Below are 22,344 nucleotides of genomic sequence, written 5' to 3'. Positions count from 1 at the left end.
GAACACCAGAGCAGAGTCTTCCTTGATTGCTAGCTGAGGCATGACAGGACTGAACAGTCTGACTGCAGGTAGTGACAACTCCCCAGAAACAATCTTTCCCATTTTCAGGATTTTTTTCGCTTATCAGTGGGCCAAGCTACTTCCTGAATGCATCAGGCTGTGCTTAGTCCCTTGCATGTGTTGGACAAGTGTGCTCAATGCAGACAGCTACATACATTCAGGGTTCCACAGATCTCACAGTATCGTAGAGCACTCTGTAGCACAATGGAGCACCAACACACACATACCTACCACAAAGTATTGGCTTACAGAAATCTTTCAAATTTCGAATCACAGTAATTCAGCTAATTGGGGCTCCAGTAGTAACAAGCTTCCAGTAGGCTCCTTCCATGGCCATCAGTTCATCATGAGTGCCCCTTTCAATGACAAGTCCTTGTGACATCACAGCGATGATGTCGGCGTTCTGGATGGTGGACAAGCGGTGGGCAATGACGATGCAGGTGCGCCCTTCTCTGGCTTTATCCAGTGCTGCCTGCACAGTCTAAAGGCAACAGACAAAATGTCAGAGTGAAAATGAGCAAACTGAACAGGGCTCAGAGCTGGAGGAACCCAATTGCTTTAGATTAATTAACTGTATTGTGCAACACTTGTAAAAGGACAATGAGACTAAATCAGAGGTTCTGATATTGATGTGCTTAGCTGGGTCATGAGCTCCGTGTACCAGCAGTACAAACAAGGGACAGCTAAACACAGACAGCAGTAGAAATTAAGGAAGGCCTTTACTCTGCTGACATGCTAAATGTCAATGGAATGCTTTGAAATCCAGGCAATTAGTATCCACATTTCTGAAAAAGTGCTGCCTCTCATGGGCAGTTTAAGAGCACTTGGAGCTGGCTACTTTTTCTTACAGCTGTACCTCTTGCACTTTTTGGAAAGATCATTAAAGGTGAAAGTGTTGAATTCATAATGCAATCATGTAGTGGAGTACGTTGGCATAGCTATAGAACACAAAAGGTATTGTATGTTGTAAGCCATTGTGTTAACTTTCCCTTATTGCTTATCACTGCATATTTACCTTTTCACTTTCGGTGTCTAAGGCAGATGTCGCTTCATCCAGTAATAAAATTTTAGGGTCTCGTATGATGGCCCTTGCTATGGCAATGCGTTGCTTTTGCCCACGAGACAGCTGGGATCCTTGAGCCCCAACATTAGTTTCATATTTCTGAAAATTTTAAAAAAGGAGTATTTTATTCAGATGTAAGTTAAACACACAAATACACAGCCTAAAGGAAGAGCAGGAGAGAGGCAAGAATGCTAACCACCGCTGCCTCCTTGCAGAACCTGGGAATGCAGAAACACAATACAGCAGTGCACATGTTTGGGGAGAGGTTTTCAAGCCATGCCTTGTCTGCACATGACTCTGAGGCCCAGGCAGCACAATGATGGGCCTGGAAGAAAAATGTAATAGCAAGATGTTGGCTGATTTGTCTGAGGCAGAAAGAATTTTCCCTACCCTAGATTTGGGAGAAGAGGCTAAAAGTGATTTAAGGGCTTTCTAGAAAAGTGCTTTATTTGGGTGCCTAAATTGTACCCATACCTTATATGTTCTTTTTACATTTATATTTTTTCAGTGCATTTAAATACTTCTTAAGTGTACATAAGCAGCCAGCTTCAAATATTTTTGTCTAGGTATCATTTTCTACTCACAAGGCAAATCTCCCACAGCTGGGAACAGGATTTATGTATTTGCCTACTGTGTAAGAACTCAGTAGCAACTCACACCCAAACACTCAGGAGCACAACAAATGGTCACAGCACCTTCTTTGATTCTACTGTCACAGCTGTAAAAGGACATAAAAGGTGCATGTGTGTAGCAACTTGAACTGGTTTCAGAGCAACTCCAGCTGCAATGAACACTGAGCAGCCAAGGCCTCGCAGGTACTTACATTAGGCAGAGACATGACAAAATCATGCAGTTGAGCCTTCTGGGCCGCTTCTATGACTTTTTCCATTGTCGCCTCTTTTGTGTTACTGCCATATTTGATATTATCAGCAATGCTGCAGTCAAATAGCACAGGCTCCTGTGACACTATTCCAATTTTTGATCTAAGAAACTGTACATTTATGTTCTTAGAGTCATGTCCATCTATTAACTATGAAGAAATGGGAGAAAACTTGAAACATCTATACAAAACACCAGCTTGCAACACCCAAATAGTTTATAGCAAAACAAAATTATTTAACCATATCATTAAAGCACAAACACAACTGATTTAAAGTGATTGGTTGAATTGCTTATATTTGACTCCTTTGTGCATGATGTGTATTTTGTGGTATGGCTTTGATCCATACCACAAAATACACTAGACCAATTGCTCAATTTTAAGTCCTAGTGAACTCTTTAATTGCTTGAGGTTAGGCACATGATTTATTGCCTTCCTGACATAGTAATCACCACACAGATTTTTTCCAGAGAAAGTGAAATAAATCTAGATGGGTAAGTATTTACATTAGGAAAACACATAAAAGCTTTTTAAGCTGTCAGTAACTGAGTAACTGGAAGTTAAATCTAGACAAATTCCAGGCTCTTTGTTGCTCCATTCAGACTTGATTTTGCTTGTGCTCTCACAATGTACAGCACACATTTGTATGTTTCATTCAGAAGCTACCAAGGCAAATGCCTATGGCCTACATAATGCATAATCTTGCACATAATGCACAATTCTGATCTTGTCTGAATATGTCTGAGATAATACTTGGGAATTGTCCAAATAATCCACATCTGTCCTTTTGAGAAGGAGCTGAAGCCTCAAGCTGCACATGTACATGCCGCCACTGCGAGGCTGCACAGTAGGACACAGGCAGAAGGCCCTTGGAGCACAGAAATCACATTTTCTCTGCTTACCACACTTCCTTTCTCAGGGTCATAGAAACGCTCCAGAAGCTGGACACTGGTGCTCTTACCACAGCCACTACTTCCAACAAATGCCAAAGTCTGTCCAGGCTTAACAGATATAGAGAGTCCTTTCAGAACCTGAATATCAGGCCGAGAAGGGTATGTGAATTTACAGTTAAGAAATTCAATGCTTCCCTTGAAATCATCCTGGTGAAAACAAAAAAAAAGGAGAAAGATGTTCCTGTGAGCTCGAGCTCAACACTGAATTGTAAAGTACAAAACAGCTCTTCCTCAGATGCATTCTTGCATCTTTTGCTTAAAATATGACATTTGTGCTTATGAAATTATCTCAGTAAAAGGGGAAAAAACCATACTGGAGTGGCTGTCCTAGAGGTGAAGCTATTAGTCATAACATTATTTCTCTGCTTAGACTTCCCTGCATGGCAGTGGTCAGAGGCATCAATTGGAAATGGTATTGTCTTGCAAATGGGTAAGTTTTTAATTTTAATATAGACACTGTGTATAAAATAAAGAATTTCAATTTTCTGGGTGTGACTTTTCAATTCACCAGAAACTGAGCATTTTCATTTTGTCTGACTCAACAATTCTTTGTCTCTTCATGAACACCCCCCATCCATTTGATGTGAATGGAAAAACCTCCATTTTAAACCAGCAATAGTCAGGTTTGTCATGAACTGTAAAGCAGGAAATAAGAACTTGTCATTCTGTGAGTCATCCAAATCAGTTCCATTCCAATTTACAGGAGTTTTACACTAACAAATTCCTACTGGCTGACTTTGTACCACTCTTGCTGTCTAGTACAAAGTTTGCTTCCAAAAGAGCAAAGACAAATAAAAATTTTACAATCAGCATAACCTTCTTGTAAAGCACTGATCCTCATTGACTCCTAAATCATTAGTGCAACTTCCATGCCTGTAGTGAGCTGCCTAACATCACAAATTACTCATCTCCACTCTTACCCATTTTTCCCCTTTTTCACTGTAAACACTGATTGTAGGAAGACGATCAACCAGTTGAAAAAAGCGTGCAGCAGATGTTTTGGCTTTGGCATAGTTTGGGGTATAGGAAGAAGCTTTTCCCAAAGCAGTTCCACTGGTGACAATAGCAGAGATCACCCTGGGGGGAAGGGGGACACAGTCATTCTTGGGAAGCCATCAGGAAACTGAACACCACACCAAGTCTAGAACTTCTAGAAACCTGTTTGTGGCTGGGCAGGCTCTCACCTGAACACAAAGCTGTAATGGAGTCCTTCAGTGTCAACGAGAAAGCCCCCGTATCGGTAAGAGACGGCGTTGGCAATGAACACAATGCTCTGGGCAAAGCCAAAGCAGAGTCCGTACACATGTGCTTTTTTGATTGCAGCTTTGTAGGGCATATCCAGGTGCTTCTCAAAATTGTCAATAAACATTTTCTCTTTTCCTATTCCAGCTACCGTTCTGATGTTAGAGAGAGCTTCACTGGCAATCTGGAAGAGAAAAAAATAAAAATGGGTAAAAGCTCCTAATTTTTACTTGGAAAAGTAGAGTGTGCTCTCACAAATGCATGATTCTTTCATGAACTCAGGACACTGATGCAATATATAAATTCATTCAGACATGATACAGACTGGCCCAAACATCAGCCAGCCTAAAGAGAACCTTTCCTACAAGCAATTACCTATTGAGATCCTCAAGAGCAATGCTCTGCCTGCTCCACTGGAGCTGTTACTGCAAGCACGCTTAAGCAATCAGGCACATGCTCTTGCTTGTGATTTATTCCAAATAATATGAATAAATGTGACGTCCACAAAAGGAAAGATGGTTTTAGGAACTTCTTTGATTGCATGGATTTATTAATTAAATATGTTTGTTTTAATTGTTTTGTGTTACTTTTAGCAATAGTCAGAGAAAGAGTTAAAAGGGATGCTCTCCCCAACTTGCTTCATAAATTAAACCCACTTGAATTAAGTAAGTTTCCTCACCTCCTTACCCTCCCTCCCTCTCTGATGTCCAAAAGGCTGATGAGATGGAACATATAAATCATCAGTGACACATTTCCAAGATTTTTACCTTTGTACATAGGCAAAGAGTAAGCAAATGCTTGTCTATGCACATAGCACAATGCAACACAGGAAATTATGAGATAATCCCCACAGAAACTTGTGTGGAACTTTAATTAATTGTAGGCTTCCTAGTGTAATTTATTGCCAGTCAGAATTTCGGTTTACGTGTCAAACAAAATAGTACCACAATTTCATCTACAGAAGTAAATTGACAGCTTGTTTGGTCCTAATTTCACCTTTTTAACCTCAAGTAATTTTATTAAGAAATTGTTTTAAAATGCTGTAGTTTGCTTGGACTTTGATAGTAGATTCATAATGTAACACATTCCTTTGGGAAGCAAGTGTGGTATATAGCTAATGAATGTTTTCAGCATGTAGGAAAAGATTTGAATGTAGACAATATAGACAATCAGAAATCCAATTTCAGAGGGTTTTTTTCCTGGCCAAAATTAAGAGTCAGTGTCTTGCATTATCATTCAATGTGAAGGAGCAGGTAAGTAGGTACTGTGAATTGGATTGTACAGACTGGGCTTTTCCATGTTTAGCATGGCTGATGAGCAATCACTTTGGAAGAACTCAGTATTTTTAGCATTTGGATGCAGTGCTGGCAAATAAATTAGAAAATGACACCAGACACAAACAGTCATCACCAAAATTGCTGAAGCAGTGTCTTCTTTATCACAGGCTCTGGGTTGTTTTATTGAGTAAGAGCTGATGCCTTGACTCATTAGTGAAGTTTCTCTCCTTGTCAAGAAGTATTTTGATTAATGACTTTTGTAAATAATTAACCATTCTGGGTGGGGGCAACTGGTCAAGTCCTAATTATTAAGATGGGAAGGGCCAAGAGCTTAATTCTTAAGCTGGTATGACTCACCAAAGGAACAACTGTCCTCTCTAAAATCCACATACTGATTTGTGGTTCAGTGCCAGACTCTCAGGTGTGAGCATTTCTAGGTGAAAAAGTATCACTGCTTTCTGAGGACAGCATAATCCCAGGGCATCAACAAAAGGGTGTTTAAATAAAACCCAGCAAAGGTGAACTGGCCTGCTGAGAGGTCAGTGTCTACCACTTCAGTGCAATAACTTTCGAAAGGTCACTCACGTTCCATGCAGCAAATGCTTCTGCAGTTAGGGAGTTCCCAATGGTGTTTCAATGGTTTGACAAGCTGAAATATTGCAACTGAGTCACAAAGCATTTCCAGTTTCATGACATTTGAATTACTCATGGTCCCCAATGACTGATTTTTCATCTACCCGTGACTGCAAATATAAATTAGTCTTTAAACAGCATTACCCGGCCAGTAGCTTCCAACGCTTTCTTGTCCTGTGAGGCAAATCCTGTCAGCATTTTAGCCTGCACAGCTCCAGATAAAGCCAAAAATGGCAGGAAACACATTATTACCAAACTCAGTTTCCAGCTGAAGTAGAAGGCAATGATCATGGCCACCCCAATGTTAGTAAAGGAATTGACAATCATTCCTATCTGTGATCCAGTTGCCTTTGAAGAAAAGAAACAGACATGACTGACTTATACTTCAAAAACAAATTGAACAAATCTTCCTATAAAACTTTAGAAAACTGTATATTAAAGCAACATAAGGCACTAACAGCTACTAACTGCACTGGAATTTAGCCAGTTTGGATATACTGTTTCCAAGTAATTGTATCAACAGGAGGACTGCAAATGTCCAACATTCCTTTGATCAACCAAATCTTCCATTGATAATTCAGATTGTTTCTAGTGATTGTGAGAAAGATAATCTATTGAAATCAACTGCCTTGGGTCTCTGGAGAAAATTAATCTGAATACATTGTTTAGCCTCTACATTTATCCATCTAGATAAAAATAATCAACTGGACCCTTTTGTAACTTAGCTATTAACAACAAAGCCTCAGCTGTGCTAAAATCAGTAAGCAACATCACTGGAAAGGGATCAAACAAAGTTGTATTTCTGCCTATCCCTTTATTAAGGAAAAAACTTAAATACAGCTTTGACATCATCCTTATTAAATGCATTTGTCTGCTTCTTATGTACTTCAACAATGCTTTTTAATAGACTTGATTTATTTACTCACAAGTCATTTTCTTTCATAGCAGTAAACAGCACCCTAAATAGGAACTATATTGCTATGTATTAGAATAAAATAGTACATTTGATATCCTTGATGATTTTTAGTCAAACTTATTTGCAGGGTATGAACTTGGCAGCACAAAATGCTCATCATCTACTCCTCCTCTGAGCTGCAGCAAGGTCTGTGTCAGGCAGTGAAAGGTGCAGGGCACTGCTGCTCAGGCAGCTCTGGTCTCCCTCATCTTCTGCAAGCTGTGGGTTGGATGGCTGTGCCCCACTGCTCTGCCTGTGCTTTGAACAAAGATGTCCCTTAGAAGGCTATTAAATGGTTCAGTCAGAGGTTTACAAGTTTATGTATTTCAATTAAAAGATGCTCTGTAAGTGCCTGTGAGGTTTGCAGCTGGTTTCTCTGATTCTGTAGAAATTTCTGCTGATAGGGGTTTTGGAAAGCTCTTCCCTAAAATCCCTGTCAATAGTTTTTTTAAACTAACTTAACAATCTTCAGTGAAGCTGAAACATGACAAATTTTGCAACAAAAGAAATCTGTACATCTCCTTCCTAGTTTCTAGAAAATTGCTTGCATTGGAGCCCAGCAAAATGGCATCTGACTCACTTCTACCAAAGGATCAGTTCAGATAGGTAACAGATATAGCTCAGCATGATTTAACCCTCAGCCACTAAGGAACACAACGCATGCAGTTAGTGTCTCACTTTCCCAAATACTGAAAGTGGCTGCAGGATTCCCAGCTGGAGCATCAGCCAGTACTGCAGATTGGTTTTTCAAGTGGGTTGTCAGTTTAGATCAAAATTGCCACAACATGCACAATACCATGCTGAAAACTGGAAAACATAGTTATTAATGACTGTCAGTAACATACTATTTAAACATGTTTTTGAAATAAACACTCAAGCATTGTGGTAAAAAAGCTAATTCATCTCCAGAAAAAAAGATCAAACTTCTGCACTGGGTGTTCCTTCCCATTCCATTGTTGGTTGGTATTTTATTGATTATTGTGTTTTGTTTGACCCTATTTGTACTTTTAGGATATACCACGTACTATTATTTGTTCCATGGTAGCAGTCTGTGATGAATAGAAGTAGCTTAATTGGCTTACCAAGAACAGAACTACACTGACCTGGCTGGTTGCACGGTAGCTAATCTCTGTTACAACATGCCAAAACAGACCTTCAATCAGTGCTTATAGTAAAATGATTCATGAGGTGCCAGGTCTTACCCCTTGGACCTGTGAGGCATCTGTTGCAAGTCTTGTAGTCAAAGCACCGGGGCTGTTCTTCCGGTCATCAAACCAACCAATGTCTTGCCCCAGCATAGCCTGGAAACCAATCTTCCTTAACCGCCTTGTAAGCAGCTCACCAGACTTGGCAAAGGTGTATCCCTGGGGGGCATGAGAATAAATAAAGATTGTACAGAGAGAGATACCCACTAAGAAAGGGTGCAAAACCAAAAATACGTATTGCTAAATTGGACTGCTATTACCTGTAGAAACTGTGTGAAAAATGAAAGAACTCCGACTAAGACAAAGAGCACACAGACGCCATTGATCTGGTTTTTTTGGTTTTCTTCTTCAAGAATGGAGAAGGTCTTTGAAAAGAAATAAATAGAAATGTCAGTTTTGCTGTGTGTGAAGTTTCTTCTTGACTCCCAATTGCCAAGTGCAGAAACCCACCCTAGAACCAAAGCCAGAACACAGAGCTCTCCCTCTCTCACCCCCTGCAAAGGTCTGATTCCTTATTTTTCCTAAGGTGAGCCTGGATTAAAATGTAATGGGTTTTACTCCTTATAAACAAAAAGTTCAGTATACTCAGTGTCTGCACACACTACTCCTATTTGTGGCCCATCCCTGGTTATAATTAATCACTCATCCCCCACTGTAAACAATGATAACCAGAGAACAGCAATGTAATAAACAGCATAGCAACAAAGCAGCAATGCGACAGCATCCTATCTCCTCTCTGCTCTGCGCCAATTGCAACTTTATTGGGCTGTACAAAATAAAGTCTCTAAATAATTATACCCCAGTGTGACTCCCTGCACAACACTTAGAGATGCTGTGATTGCCATAGGTAGGCTCCAAGAGGAACCTACTGTTTTCCTGAAGGAGTGTGGATACAAGCCATTAACTTACTGCTGGGCACCTGAGAAAAAGCATTAGTGCTTAAAGGGGAGCCCCTCCACCCCATTCAGTACCATGGCATTTTCATTTTTTAATATCTGGTCTTTTTCAACACTTGCCAATGTTATTGGCTGCTGCTGAAGAAATGGTCCAAATTCATCCTTTAGCAATTCCTTTCAGTCAGAGTTTACCTATCTGAAGTTCTTTATCTGAACTATTTCTGCTGCTTCCAGATAGAGGTCAAAGCTCACATTTGTACTTCTCCACTAATCTTAAATTAATTCTCACTGGATTTCACAGGTAAAATTACTATAAATTGTCCAATCTCTCAATCTTATCGGCAAGGTGTAATTAAACATAACTTACGCATTCAACTTCTGCCTTTATCAAAACCAGCCTAAATTCTTCTAGGTGACTATTTAACAGTAGAAAGAGAAGGAATTTTCATTACAGCTACAAAATATAAAAATTACGTGAAAATAAACTTAATTACTAGTCTTAAAAGGTCAACCCATGTTATTTTTTGTTTGAAATGAGCCATACCTCAAAGTAACAGAGAGGAATTAGAGAATGAATCTGAGAAAAAGAAATAGCTGTTCTCTAGTGGGAATTTCACTTCAAGTATTTTAACTTTGTACACCAGTGCCTTGGCAACAAAATATATCCTGCAGATTCCAAACTGATAATAGCATAACAGCCCTTAGTGTTTCAAGCTAAGAGCTGTTCCAACACCACGCTGTCTTATCTTTAGCAAGTATATTACTGTCTTAGATGAATCTTTGTTTTAAAGAAAAAAAATCACCAGGTATGTTTTAATCTGTCATAGTAAGAACAAAATATACAATGATCTGTGGCTGCTCCTATCCCCTTCATGAAATCCACTGTACATTCAGTAATTCGTGTTTGATCGCAAACTGAACAGGCTGTTGAGCAGATTTAATCTATCTTTGTAAGTTATGTGTCTAGGAGAGATACCACTGTTTTGGTTTTATTTGTTGGGTTTTTTATTTGCATTGTTTTGAATTTGTTGGGGTTTTTTTCTGTGGGAAATATCCTACTTAAATACTTTGACAGAACGAGATACAAGGTGCACTCATAAACTGTGTCCTATGAGGATTCCAGATTTTAGAATTGCTGTGGTATTGTGATGGTATTTTCTGTGTCATCATGGTGTGCAATATCTAGACATGAATGGGAAGGTGCAGTTCATAGTAGTGGACATGCCAGAAGCAGAGCTGGCCTAAAACATAATCAGGGGAATAACTAACAACTCCTCATTGCGAGTATTTGTTCATGTTGATGTCATGCAATTGCAGTGCTGTGGTACTTTTTTGTATGAAAAAATATCAACAAGATCTCTGTTGAAATTAACTGGAGTTCTAATGAATACAACTAGCAAACAGTAGGATAAACACAGTATATGATGGATCATGGTAAATACGTAGTTGTGAACTGAGATGAAAAACACTCCTCTCCAGAGATACTGATGGCTTTTTCACAAGTGTCCTGAGTGTTGTGTCTGCACAGTCATCCAGAAACACTGGGATGGCCCCATACATACACTGGTCAAACTTAATATTTCTTCTTTTCACACTTTGAAATTTTTCTATCTAGTCAAACAAATAAATGTCAAACACAAGACCGAGCATTGCAAACAGATATAAATGCTTTCCCTAGGACCCTACAGTGAGTTCCAGTAAGTATTTATGCTTGTTATAAAGAAAATTTTGTCCACTGCTTCTTTATGGCTGGATGGTCGGCAAGATTAAGGATTCCTCATTTCAAGAAAGTCAAAGGCAACACAGTTTCTGATTTCAAGAGGCTGGATTCATATCCACGCACCATGAAAGGTGTTCATGAAAAGGGAGAATGCTGAGAGCCTTTGTGTTAATATTCTATCCACGTCACCCACATTCAAAGTGGTTCCCCTGCTTTTTCTTATGCAAGAAATATGTTATGAAAGGCCTTCCCAGTTCCTGTACCCCGGCTCTCCATTGCACCTAGATAAAGGCTGACAGAACTACAATGTCTGCAACACACCTTGAGCATTTCTGATGAAGACAGTTATTGGTCAGCATGGGAGTCCCCTTGCAAGCTTTAAATTCAAGGAAGAATGTGCTTAAGAAAAGGATGGGAGGAAGTACGTTCTTACACTCTCCCTAAACTGAGAGCAAAACCAATTTACAGTCCTGCAGAAGGAAATTTGGATAACAATCATCAGGAAGAGATCTTGGTATTGCAAACAGAGGATTTTTCCCCCCCTTATAAGTCTGTCCTGTAAAATTGAACTACCCCATTCTGCAACCATCCTAACATGCTCAGTTATGTTTTTAATCTGTGATCTTTATTAAAAAAATAACACCAATCATGTCAACACGCAGCATGGACAATAGCATCAGGTTTATAAAAAGAAAGATTTATTGCTGAGATGTCCATGTTCAGATCATATAAGTCTCAGCAGTTTTAGTGTGGACTATAATTTATCTGGAGCCGAGGACTCCATGCCCAATAGCAGTAAGAGCACATCTTTCAGTTGAGTTTCACTGGAAAGGATCCATACTCTGAGACAATTCCACAGGGAAAATCAAAGCATAAGTAAAAGAAACTACTGAAAACTTTGTTCAAAAGGTATATATACAGTATTATCTAGTTCTTCCTTGACTTTTTGGGACTGATTTCTGAAAACCTTCAGGGCAGACTTAGCTAAATTTATCCTTTCCCCTCATAGGTGTGGGGATTTTTCCCTCACTCCCCAGCATATTTGTCCCAGAGTACAAGCCCACATGTCTGACACAACAACATTGCAGATATTTGGACAGATCTGAAAGCAGATGTATGTTCCATCTGCCTGACTGCCTTGGCACCAGGTAGAAATATTTTAAATTAATGAAAAACGCATATTGGACTTTCCTCATGTTCATTATGGCTTGCTTTTCCTTGCAACCTCTTTCCTTTGATAGACTGAGGCCTTCAAGGGTAGGAATCCATCCTTGTTGATGAAGGTATTTAGCATCTTGCAGGATGACATCAACCCCAGACCTCCCAGGGTCTAGAAGACCCTTCTCTAAAGGAATCAAATGTTAGATTCACTGTGGAGTGTGTATAGCAGTGTCTCACCTGCTGTCTAGTGAAAGCCACAGTCCTTAATATGAGCCTAGACACTCAAGAATTGTTTGGAGGTGGCACACCTATGCCTAAAGGCCAAGCACGTTGGGCAGAAGTGCTAAGTGCATCAACAGGGCCTGGAACATCCTTTATTCTTCTGCTTGCAGGATCTTACTTAGCAAATGTCAAACTGCAAGTAAATGTGATTCAAAGACCTGAGCAGCTTTCCAGAGAGAAATGTCTAAGCCAAACCAGTTCGCCCAAAAAAACAAACAGCAAAAGGTCAACCTTTCTTTTGTTAGATTGCTGGCACAGCTCTTAGAATCCTTTTCTACCAGTAGCTCAAATGCTGGGGCATTCATTCATTCATTCATTCATTCATTCATTCATTCATTCATTCATTCACTTTTTCCTGCCTGTAAGGTTTTCAACCTCCAATATCTGTCTACTCTTTAGGACATATATTTTGGCACACGCGTACCTACCCTGACCTACGCAAGTGAGTGCAAAGCACAAGTTTTATCCTACCTCAGATGGGTACCAAACCCACAAAAAAACAGTGGCCTTCCCATTTTATTTCCAATGAATGTGTCATTACTTTACTTAATGAGATACAGCATGAACAGATGGGTTTTCTCTAGCCTAATTCTTGAAAATTTAGGACACTTTCCTAGGCACTAGTTAGAGCAGCACTGAGTATCTTCAGGCAGCCCTCCAGTTTCCCACCAACTTGGCAATTATTTCCCCAGAAAGCTTTTATACAAAAGGGGAAGCATCCTCTTTCTATCACAGCAAGTTTTTGAAGAAATAAACACTTATGGCTGAACTCAACAAGTTTCAAGAGAGGCTGTGGATTTTGATAATACTGCATCCTTTAGTGAATGTTAAGGTTTAAAGCATATCTCTACTTCCTGCTTCCAAATCTGTTGATGCAAGCCTACTCTTTGCTGGTGGCTGTGAACCCAGTTACAATTCTCTCTCTCTCCCTGGGCATTCCGCAGGGAGCAGGCAGCAAAGAGGTGCTGGAAATACATAAACAAAAAAGTGAAGTAATTTTTAGATTTGATCCAAAGCTTTCTCAAAGGCTTGCCCAAGTCTGTACAATAAAATTCTGCAGAGAAGGACTTTGCATGTGTCTCTCTCCACTGTATCTGCATGTAAGGTACATTTTGTCTCGTCTAAAATAAACTGTATGCAAGTACAGAAACCAATTCCCAACAGTTCCTGGAAAATGAACAAAAGAGATAATGAAGAACACATGACAAATGCTGATAAGCCTACCCCTTCAAAGAGCTCTAATGATAAGTGTGATGACAGTGATGTAAATATCTCTACTGAATAATTGTTTATAGGCAAGAAGGTTAACCCCATTTACTTGATGAGATCTAGAGATTTGCCAAAACATGTCAAGTTGTGCATCATACATTCAGTCTCCTCTGTTTCAGAGCTAAAACAGAGCTAATACACTTTAAAATGTTATCATAACATACCCCAAGAATCTGACTGAATAGCAAAGCATAGAGTGGATTGACGGCTCCATTCACAGCTGCTGCCAGAGATCCAAGCACCAGGTATGGCCATTCAGAAGCATTGTATTTCAAAATTCTGGTAAATGATACGGGCTTGGCGTCTTCCTCCACAAAAGATTCCTAAAAAAATGGATAGATTTATGAAGGGAATGCATTCCCCCAGTGATGCTCTCCCTTTGACAACGAGATAAAATAGTTGGTTAAAATTTTGTGCCCAAACAGTTGCTCTAGCTTTGGACAGGAGGGGCAGAGATGGCTTCTGTCTGGAGCTCTTTTGTGGCCCTAATGAGAAAAGTTTATTTAACAAGAGGGTTAAATAAACAACTTTTACCATCCCTGGGGAAAAAGGGAGAGATTCATACCTTTTGCAGCTCTCATTATTCCAGCTGCAGAGGTTATTTACAACCAGTTTTTTTCTGCCACTGAAACTCAGCCTATTCCCTTTCTGCTGTCTCCAGACGAGATGTGATGCAATACCCAGTGCCAAAACTTAAATTCCCTCCTCACAAGCAGCTTTTTGTCACTCACTCAATATTTTAAATATTATTTTTAAGTATTGTGAGTGACCACACTGATCAGACTGCATCAAATTAACAGGTATGTGATATAATTAAAACAAGAGAGATCTCAGAGTGATAGCTGGATCCAAGCTTTTTACATAGTAATTATGCCTCCTCAGACTATATGCCCAGTAAGGGCAGAATATTCATCATCAAATTATAACTTATCCTGCAGTTTGATTTGTGCAGAATTTTTGTAACAGCATGCTCAGCCCTGCTTATTTCCCTCAATTAGTATGACTAGAAATGCCCAGACAGAAAAGACACTGTGAAGACCTATCTTTTGGAAATATGCAGGGAGGAGTGGGTGGAAACATCTTGTATTTTCTCTTTCCCCTGAGCTGGTGCCAGAGTGACAGCACTCAAGCCCTCTATTTATCCCCAGAATAGGTTTAGCAATATCATGAAGAGTAACTTCTAACTGCTGCTCTCTGCACTGAACAACTGCAGCCATGCAAATTGGTGCAGCACTTTGGAAACCCACCGTGCATATTCCTATGTATTCTCTGTAACTTTAAGGCATGTTGGCCTGTATTTTCTATGCCAGTTGATTGCATGAGGACACTGACAGTGAAAGGATTCTGGGCTAGGTTGCAGTGAGGGTGTCTTTCTGCTCAAGTCTCCAGATGATTTTTAGATCAAAGTGAATTTATCCTTTACTGAACAAGAAGCAGTGCCATTTGTATCACTGATTAATTACATTTCACAGGCTGAGCAGTTTGCCTTTTGTCACTTAATTCAGCTTTTATGAATATGTGTTTTTCAACTAAATCTACAACATATATCAATTTACCAACAGGTAGATAGCAAATAGCAAAATTTCTGTGCTAGAAATTTTAAATGGACCAATAATCATAACAGCCATCAAAATCCAGCCTAGGATTTACACAGAGATAAGAACTGAAGCTGTGGTTTTGTTTAAGTAGAGAAAAGGATCAAGCCAAGAAGATGTACCTGCCAAGAACTCCTAAGATACAAGCACATAGCTGCAGGTGACCATTAACAAATAATATAACCTCTTCAGTTGAAAATTTCATAACAAACTCTTGGACCTGACCTTTTTTGCTTTTCCATCATCTTCTCCATAGGAAGGCGTAAGATAGGTAGACTCTGCAGGATCTCCTCCAATAGACAATGGAGGGTCAGGGACCACATTAGAGAGCTGGGATCTTGAGCGCTGCCGAAGTGAAGCTCTGCACAGAGGACAGAAAGGGCCTGTTCTTCACAGCTTAGTAAAAACAAGAATTGCTTGCAAAGCGACTACAGTTTTTATATCAACTTAAATCCACTGAAGCAATTCATAGGAATCCCACAGACTTTTTTTTTCTTTAATATGTTCTTGCAACTTCTTGGGAAGAAAATATCTCACTAACAGGGACAAGTAATTTTCAAAATCATACTCCACTCACACCACTCAGATATTGTCTTAGATGTACCATGTACCGTGCATTTGTTAAGTAAAACTGTGGTGTGTCCTACTACATTTGCAGAAGTTATTAAGACATCAAATCAAATCACTGTTACCACTACCAGTAATCCAGTCCAGCAAAACAGGATGCTGAAACAAACCATCTCTCTCTCTGGCAAAACATAACTCTGTGATGTAGGAGATGTATTCATTTGCACATGACTGACATGGGCTTGCCTGAAAGAAATAGTAAGTGTCTAGCTACAAGACAGTCTGGCTGTAAAATGCTTTCAATTTCATCAAGTAGAAGACATAATAAAAATGTCATTGTAGATTGCATTGATTTCTCAAGTAATTGCACAACAAGTAATTTTTCAAATGACTGGACTGAAAGTGCATTAGATATTACAAATATGGCTGTATGTTAGTAATATCAAAACCAGAAGATTACCAGAGGAGATCAAAATTGGAGAAAAGGTACTATGGATAGAAAGGAGCAAAATTAAGAGCCTTGCTATTTATCCATGGACTTCAATCAGTAACATTATTACTTAAGCTATTTCTTTCCAAGTGAACTCTATCTCAGTAAAATGCTTGCAGCCCTTCAACCCTCTTTTACACAGCACACAGAAAAATGATTTATTAGCACTGTTGGGATTTTGGAATTGGGAGATGAAGTAGAAACATTGAGAGTAGTCTGAAAACATTGAGATTTACAACCATTTTTAAGACTCACCGCAAACTGGCCTGATAGCTTCCCCTTCTGAATGACTGGACATTCTCGAGATTTGGCTCAACCACATTATTCTCTGCTGATGCAAAATACAGTATATAGAGCTCTTCAGTTAGTGCTAAAATTGAATACAACCTAAGTACACTGTGGCTCTGCAGAAAAGTGCATAGTCTCCAAGTCATAAATGGAATACTTTGTAGAAGGCAAGGGGTGTAATACAACCTTGCTATTCAACCTACATGTTTCACAAGTTTTATATTTGTATTTGACACGATGAAGTTAACTGAATATTAGCCCAAGGACAATCTCACCTCAGATGTGACTGCTAAAGACTTTTTACCTATTTTAGCTCTGCAATTGCTCTCTTATTTCAAGCTAATCATATCCAATGTATGCTGCACAAAAATACAACAGATCATTCTATTAGACCTTAATTTCCAGAAGCTTTGATTCAAATCTGCCTCTAGAAAAATAAATAGGGTGGTTTCAGCATACTCTGTAATGTGCCTGAATTCCAAATGCAGCAGAGCTGGACTTTTGGCACTCAGTGGAGCTATAAAATGATGGATATTGCAGGTCAGAACTAATATTTCAGGGCAGACATATTAGGAAGGTCTTTCAGTGCATATGCAGCAAAACCACTTTGGCTACCAATGTACTATTTCTATGAATGATAAAATTCAGCCATAAAAGCAGAAGAGAAAAAGAAGCTAACAGCCCTTATTAAAAGAAAAAAAAAATTAAAATCTGCATTCTGTGGCATTTTACATGATTTTATAAAAGAAAACAAAATGCTTACTTTCTGTTTCTTCTCTGTTAGGTGTTGTGTCTCCTTTGCTTTGCAAGGTCACCAACATGAAATAAACCCCTTTCCTCTTCAAGAGCTCCTCGTGAGTTCCTCTCTCGACAGCCCTGCCGTGCTCAAACCCGACAATGACGTCGGCGGCTTTGACGGCTGACAGGCGGTGAGCGATGGAGATCGCGGTGCGGCCGAGGCGAGCCTGGAGGAGACAACAACAGCCCCACTCCCAGCACAGCGCACTGAAATGCTGGGAACCAGCCGTGCAACCTAAAGGCTCCTCAAATTAACAGGAGTTTTTCTAATGGGTTCAGCTGACTTTGACTTTAGCTCCATCCACAACCCACAGAGGAGCACGTGTTTCTGGGCAAAGGGAGTGATAGATTTCTGTTGATGTCCAAACATAAGAAAAAATTATTCTCAGTCCATAATACTAAGGTTCTACTGGTACATGTGAAACAGTTATTAAGAAATGCTTCTCACAGATTTGTTGCAATTCAGTAGCACCCTCTGCAGAGTGCATTACAAATAATTTCTGCCCTTTCAAGTCCGATTTTTGCTATACTATAGCAAACCTTATGAAGTGCTTCTTGGACAATCGCTTCACTTTCATTATCCAGTGCGGATGTAGCCATATCCAGGAGCAGGATTTTGGGGTTTCGCACCAAAGCTCGAGCAATGGCTATCCTCTGTTTTTGACCTCCACTCATCTGGCTTCCACCCTCTCCAACATGAGTGTCAAATTGCTGTGCAAAGGAAAAAAGTGAAAATTAAACAGATAAGAAAGAAGCCTGTTAAGCTTCTGGTGAAGGTATTGGCAAAGTGTCTTTCAGATTTGTCCTTGGAGTAGACTTTAAGGAAAAACATTGTTAGTGCAGCAGATCCAAAGAGCCACAGGTGAAATAACTTTCTTCATAATGTACATGATCATTTTTCCCCACACCAAAAAGTACTCTCTGGTTAAAAAGGTGAGATGTTCTGGTTCAGCTCAAAACAACTATATCAGCAAAAGCTGAAATGCAGAGGAATCACCCACCCACTCTCCATCAGATGACTCACAAGCAAACTTTTCACAGAGCTGGACTTGTCTGCTGATGACCTGTGGCTCATGAACAAACACTGCGTCTGTGATTCATGGATACCATACCCTGGCGGCATCGGGTTAAGGTAAAGAATTAAATAAACACATAAAGCCTGGCATATTGAGAGACAAGATAATTACATTCACTTAGAGCTAAATCTTTTTTATTCCTCCATTTCCATGAAATAAACAGGGGCCTTTAAACAGCCTTTCAGTGAATAGTTTCCTGGAAGCCTGGAAATGCATAGATGGAGGATAAAGACAATATACTAACATTAGTTAATGGTACTTGAATCCTGTCAATAACATTCACTGTTGTAACCTGTCATTTTCAGAAGCTACTTGGCAAAATAACATTCTAGAAGAGTAGATAGCTTGCTAGTATCCAATTTGGGCTTTGTAAGGAGGAATGACTGAAGCCCTGTCATCATTCGGGAAGAAACTGGAGAAGAAGGAAGCCGCAGCTGGCTTACAGAGCTTGTACAAGAAGGCGAGCTTGTGTGCATTAGTACAGACAGCTCAAGTAACATATGCTGGCTAGTGAGAGGCTGAGATCTACATTACTTTTGGCCTGAGCAGAAACAGATTCCTCATAGCATGAAAAATACAAATTTTTAAATCATGCTATGATTATTACCATGACATTGAATGTTGTGTAAATGATTCCTGAGGAACTAATTCTTCTTGAGGTTGTATTTTGGGGGTTTTTTGTTTGTTTTTGTAACTTGGTGGCATACGTGTAGTAAGACCTAAAAAACTGTAGTCAAAGGAAAGGTTGTTGCTTCCTATCTGAATTAATCTTCTGCCCTTCCACTTGAGTACAAATTGCTGCAGGCTAGGAGGGACAAAAGGACAAAAGGATTATCTTTTTTCTTATCAAATTCTGCCAAACACTTTCCAAGGCAGAGCATACCTGTGGTAAATCCATGATGAAATTGTAAGCATTGGCCTGTTTGGCTGCTTTGATTATGTCTTCCATGGTAGCCTCATCCCGCCCGTAGCGAATGTTCTCTGCAATCGTGGTGGCAAAGAGCACTGGCTCTTGTTCAACAATGCCAATCTGTGAGCGCAGCCACTGGATATTCAGGGAACGAATGTCATGGCCATCCAGGGTAATCTACAATTAGAACATGGACACAAAATCAGGAAAAAAGTCAGGGACATTATTCCCTCCAGTTCAGAGACAAAGAAAGACACGATGGAAGTGAAGGGCCTGTGATGCTGTGTGCCCATGGCCAGCATAAAAATCAGCTTTCAGACATAGAAGGTGGCAAAGCAATGGCAGTAGTATTGGTTCTTGGAGCTGTGCTCTTTGATTTCACTTCCCATTTCTGCTTGGCATCAGAAATAAAACCAGGTGAAAAGTAATCATGAAAGTGATTATTGTATGTTCACAGTAATTTGTTTCTTTGTCTTTTATATATTCAAATACAGGTCAACATGTATGTGATTATGTGTTCCTATGGAATGAGATTTTGAATAGATGTAATTCATATTCTTAGCCAAACCATTACTAAATGGTAATTGCATATACCTAAGTGATATTATGGGTTCAATACTGGGTTTTCCAGAAAACATTTGTCACTCTTGAATTATCATTTCTATAGGGATTGTTTTTACACAGATTTAGCACTGAATTTTTATTTTTTCCTAACAGTTTGTTCTTTCACACAATTGTTTTTTAATACTATTAAGCACAGTCTCATAAAAGAAATGTGCAGGAAGATATTTCACTCATTTAAAAAATAATTGGGGGAAAAAAAAAAGAAGAAAGAAACAGAAAGGGAGTTAGTAGTCTTCCTTCCTACGCTGGAGAAGAAACCATGCCATTTTTTCAAGTTTCTGGGGCCAGAGAAACACATTCTAGGCTGGGACACTCACCATGCCATCAGTGGGGTCATAGAAACGCTGGATGAGCTGTATGGTTGTACTTTTTCCAGCTCCACTAGCTCCAACAAAAGCTGTTGTCTCTCCTGCTTTAATCACCACATTAAGGTTATCCAAGATCTGGATAGGAAAAAAAAAAGAAACAGAATCTGTCTATTTTAATTCCCCCACAGTCATACAGCCAAGTGAGTATATTCTGTATCTTAAAGATTCAAAGCAATTCGACAAAATTCGGAAAAGTATTATGAAGAAAGAAGATAAAGCAAGTCACATATTTTTACACTCTTTGAAGACTTTGTAGATGCAGAGCACTCATTTCCACAACAGGCAGGCAGATATTGACCTTTCATTGTTCCTGTTGTTCATCATTAAGAATTAGTCAAGTTAATAACACTAGAGAACTTATTAAATTATCTTCGCTTTAAAGAACACTCTGCATGTATTGTAAATGTATGTTAAAGCATAAATATTAAGAATGTAACAGTGAAATTCTGCAGAAAAATCTGATACAACATGTGTTTCCATCTTTACAAGTAATAGAACTAATTTGTTTGTCCAATAATATGCTTTTCCAAGGAGAATTTGTCAATTCAAACACACAAGTAGAGAAATAGTGGGATATACAGCCTACACTCCTGTCTCTTTCCTAGCATTTTAATGGGTCACATGGTGCATCCCCAAGGTAATGGAAGAGTTTTACAAAATCTCTTTGCACCATTCTGTTTATTACTTTGTGTTCTATCTTGTACACATTGATACAAGGACATCATTGATTGTAAGAGAAGCTATATGCAGATGAATTTGCCTGAAATTACTGGGAGTTTATGTTCATCAGCAAGGAATATGCTGATGTGGCAACGGATATGTCAGAATGGTAAAATAAGCAGAATGGTAAGCAGAAGAACCCTTTACTAGAAGAATTATTGAGTCTACTTTTAAACAAAGGGTCTGGGCTTCTGGAAAACAACCTCTACTGAAAATCTAGAAATTGCTGGCAGAACCAGGATATTTTGCTTGTTTACAATAACTGTGTTCACAGGATGGGTGATGAATTATTACCTTTACATCTGGTCTGGACGGATAATTGAATGTTACATTATGAAATTCAATTTCACCTCGTACTTTATCCAGCTTGTAGCCATCTTCTGACATGCAGTCAATGGTGGGTTTCTAGGATGAAATTTATTGGGTTATTTATTTGCTGTTAAACAGTCAACAGTCCTGCAGTAGATAAATATTCCCAACACCATACAAAGCCATGGCACTTCTGTTTGAACAGCACTTGGCTACATGGAGCCAGCTGCAGGCTCTGCCCCAGGGATAGCAGGCAAGGGACATGGAATTGAGGGCCACAGCGATGGGGAAGCTGTCCCTGGTGGGTAGCACAGACAAAAAGGACGCACCCTCTTCTCATAGTAGGCTTACTGCAAATACCACAGCCAACCAGTCAGGTAGTTTTTGCTGGAACTGAGTAGCTGACTGACTGAGGCATTTTGACTAAGCTAATTTAACCAGCTCCTCAGAGATAAAATCTCACTCATAAACATTCTCTCACAGCACTGAACAACAAATTCATTGCTGAAAATCTGCAGGCCTTGCCACTTGGCAATTAAAACATCCCTCCTTGCACACCCAGTCCTCAGAGCTGTAATACTGAAGTTTTCCTATGAAGAGCTTTGGGTCTTGCATACTTTTGGACAGGTGTTGGGTATTGAGGACTGCTAGACATAAGCAGAAAACTAAGAGAAATTTGAGGAATGACAAGGAAATAAAAATTTTTAAGGACAGATTTCTGAAGCATGGAATACAGACAATAAATTAAAACAATTGCAACCAATATATTTGATAATTGAAACGTGCATGATTTCTTTATATAGCCTAACAGATTGAAAGGAAAGGTAAAGTGAGAAATGAGTATGTTCTAAGATGTTAAGAACAGCTGCAAGATTGGTTCCTCTTTAGGAATATGACTTACTTAAATTCAGATACTATGATCCGTGAAGAAGTTTCACTGATTCTGCAAATGGGAACGCCTCAACATGACTACATTTAGTGCCAGGGCAGAGCTGTGCTTGTA

The 22,344-nt window shown here is 39.4% G+C and overlaps 1 protein-coding gene across 1 annotated transcript in view; it reads right to left on the bottom strand.

Annotated features, from left to right (window-relative positions):
- Positions 1-340: 340 nt before the first annotated feature.
- ABCB11 (ATP binding cassette subfamily B member 11) overlaps positions 341-22,344 on the bottom strand; it is a gene marked incomplete at both ends in the record, with an annotated part of 41,652 nt that continues 19,648 nt past the window's right edge. The window contains 17 exons of the mRNA XM_082285447.1: positions 341-541; positions 1,076-1,222; positions 1,947-2,153; positions 2,906-3,103; positions 3,877-4,033; positions 4,141-4,382; positions 6,253-6,456; positions 8,266-8,427; positions 8,529-8,633; positions 13,761-13,919; positions 15,417-15,552; positions 16,504-16,579; positions 17,300-17,501; positions 17,875-18,045; positions 19,294-19,497; positions 20,262-20,387; positions 21,327-21,437. Of these exons, the coding sequence (XP_082141573.1) occupies positions 341-541; positions 1,076-1,222; positions 1,947-2,153; positions 2,906-3,103; positions 3,877-4,033; positions 4,141-4,382; positions 6,253-6,456; positions 8,266-8,427; positions 8,529-8,633; positions 13,761-13,919; positions 15,417-15,552; positions 16,504-16,579; positions 17,300-17,501; positions 17,875-18,045; positions 19,294-19,497; positions 20,262-20,387; positions 21,327-21,437 (2,808 nt within the window). The remainder of the gene's footprint in view (positions 542-1,075; positions 1,223-1,946; positions 2,154-2,905; positions 3,104-3,876; positions 4,034-4,140; positions 4,383-6,252; positions 6,457-8,265; positions 8,428-8,528; positions 8,634-13,760; positions 13,920-15,416; positions 15,553-16,503; positions 16,580-17,299; positions 17,502-17,874; positions 18,046-19,293; positions 19,498-20,261; positions 20,388-21,326; positions 21,438-22,344) is intronic.

Source organism: Coloeus monedula, assembly GCF_965178545.1.
Source record: "Coloeus monedula genome assembly, chromosome: 7".
In the NCBI taxonomy this organism is placed as follows: domain Eukaryota; kingdom Metazoa; phylum Chordata; class Aves; order Passeriformes; family Corvidae; genus Coloeus; species Coloeus monedula.
Note: the sequence above shows the minus strand (reverse complement) of the source record. Positions and strands in the feature narration are given on the sequence as shown.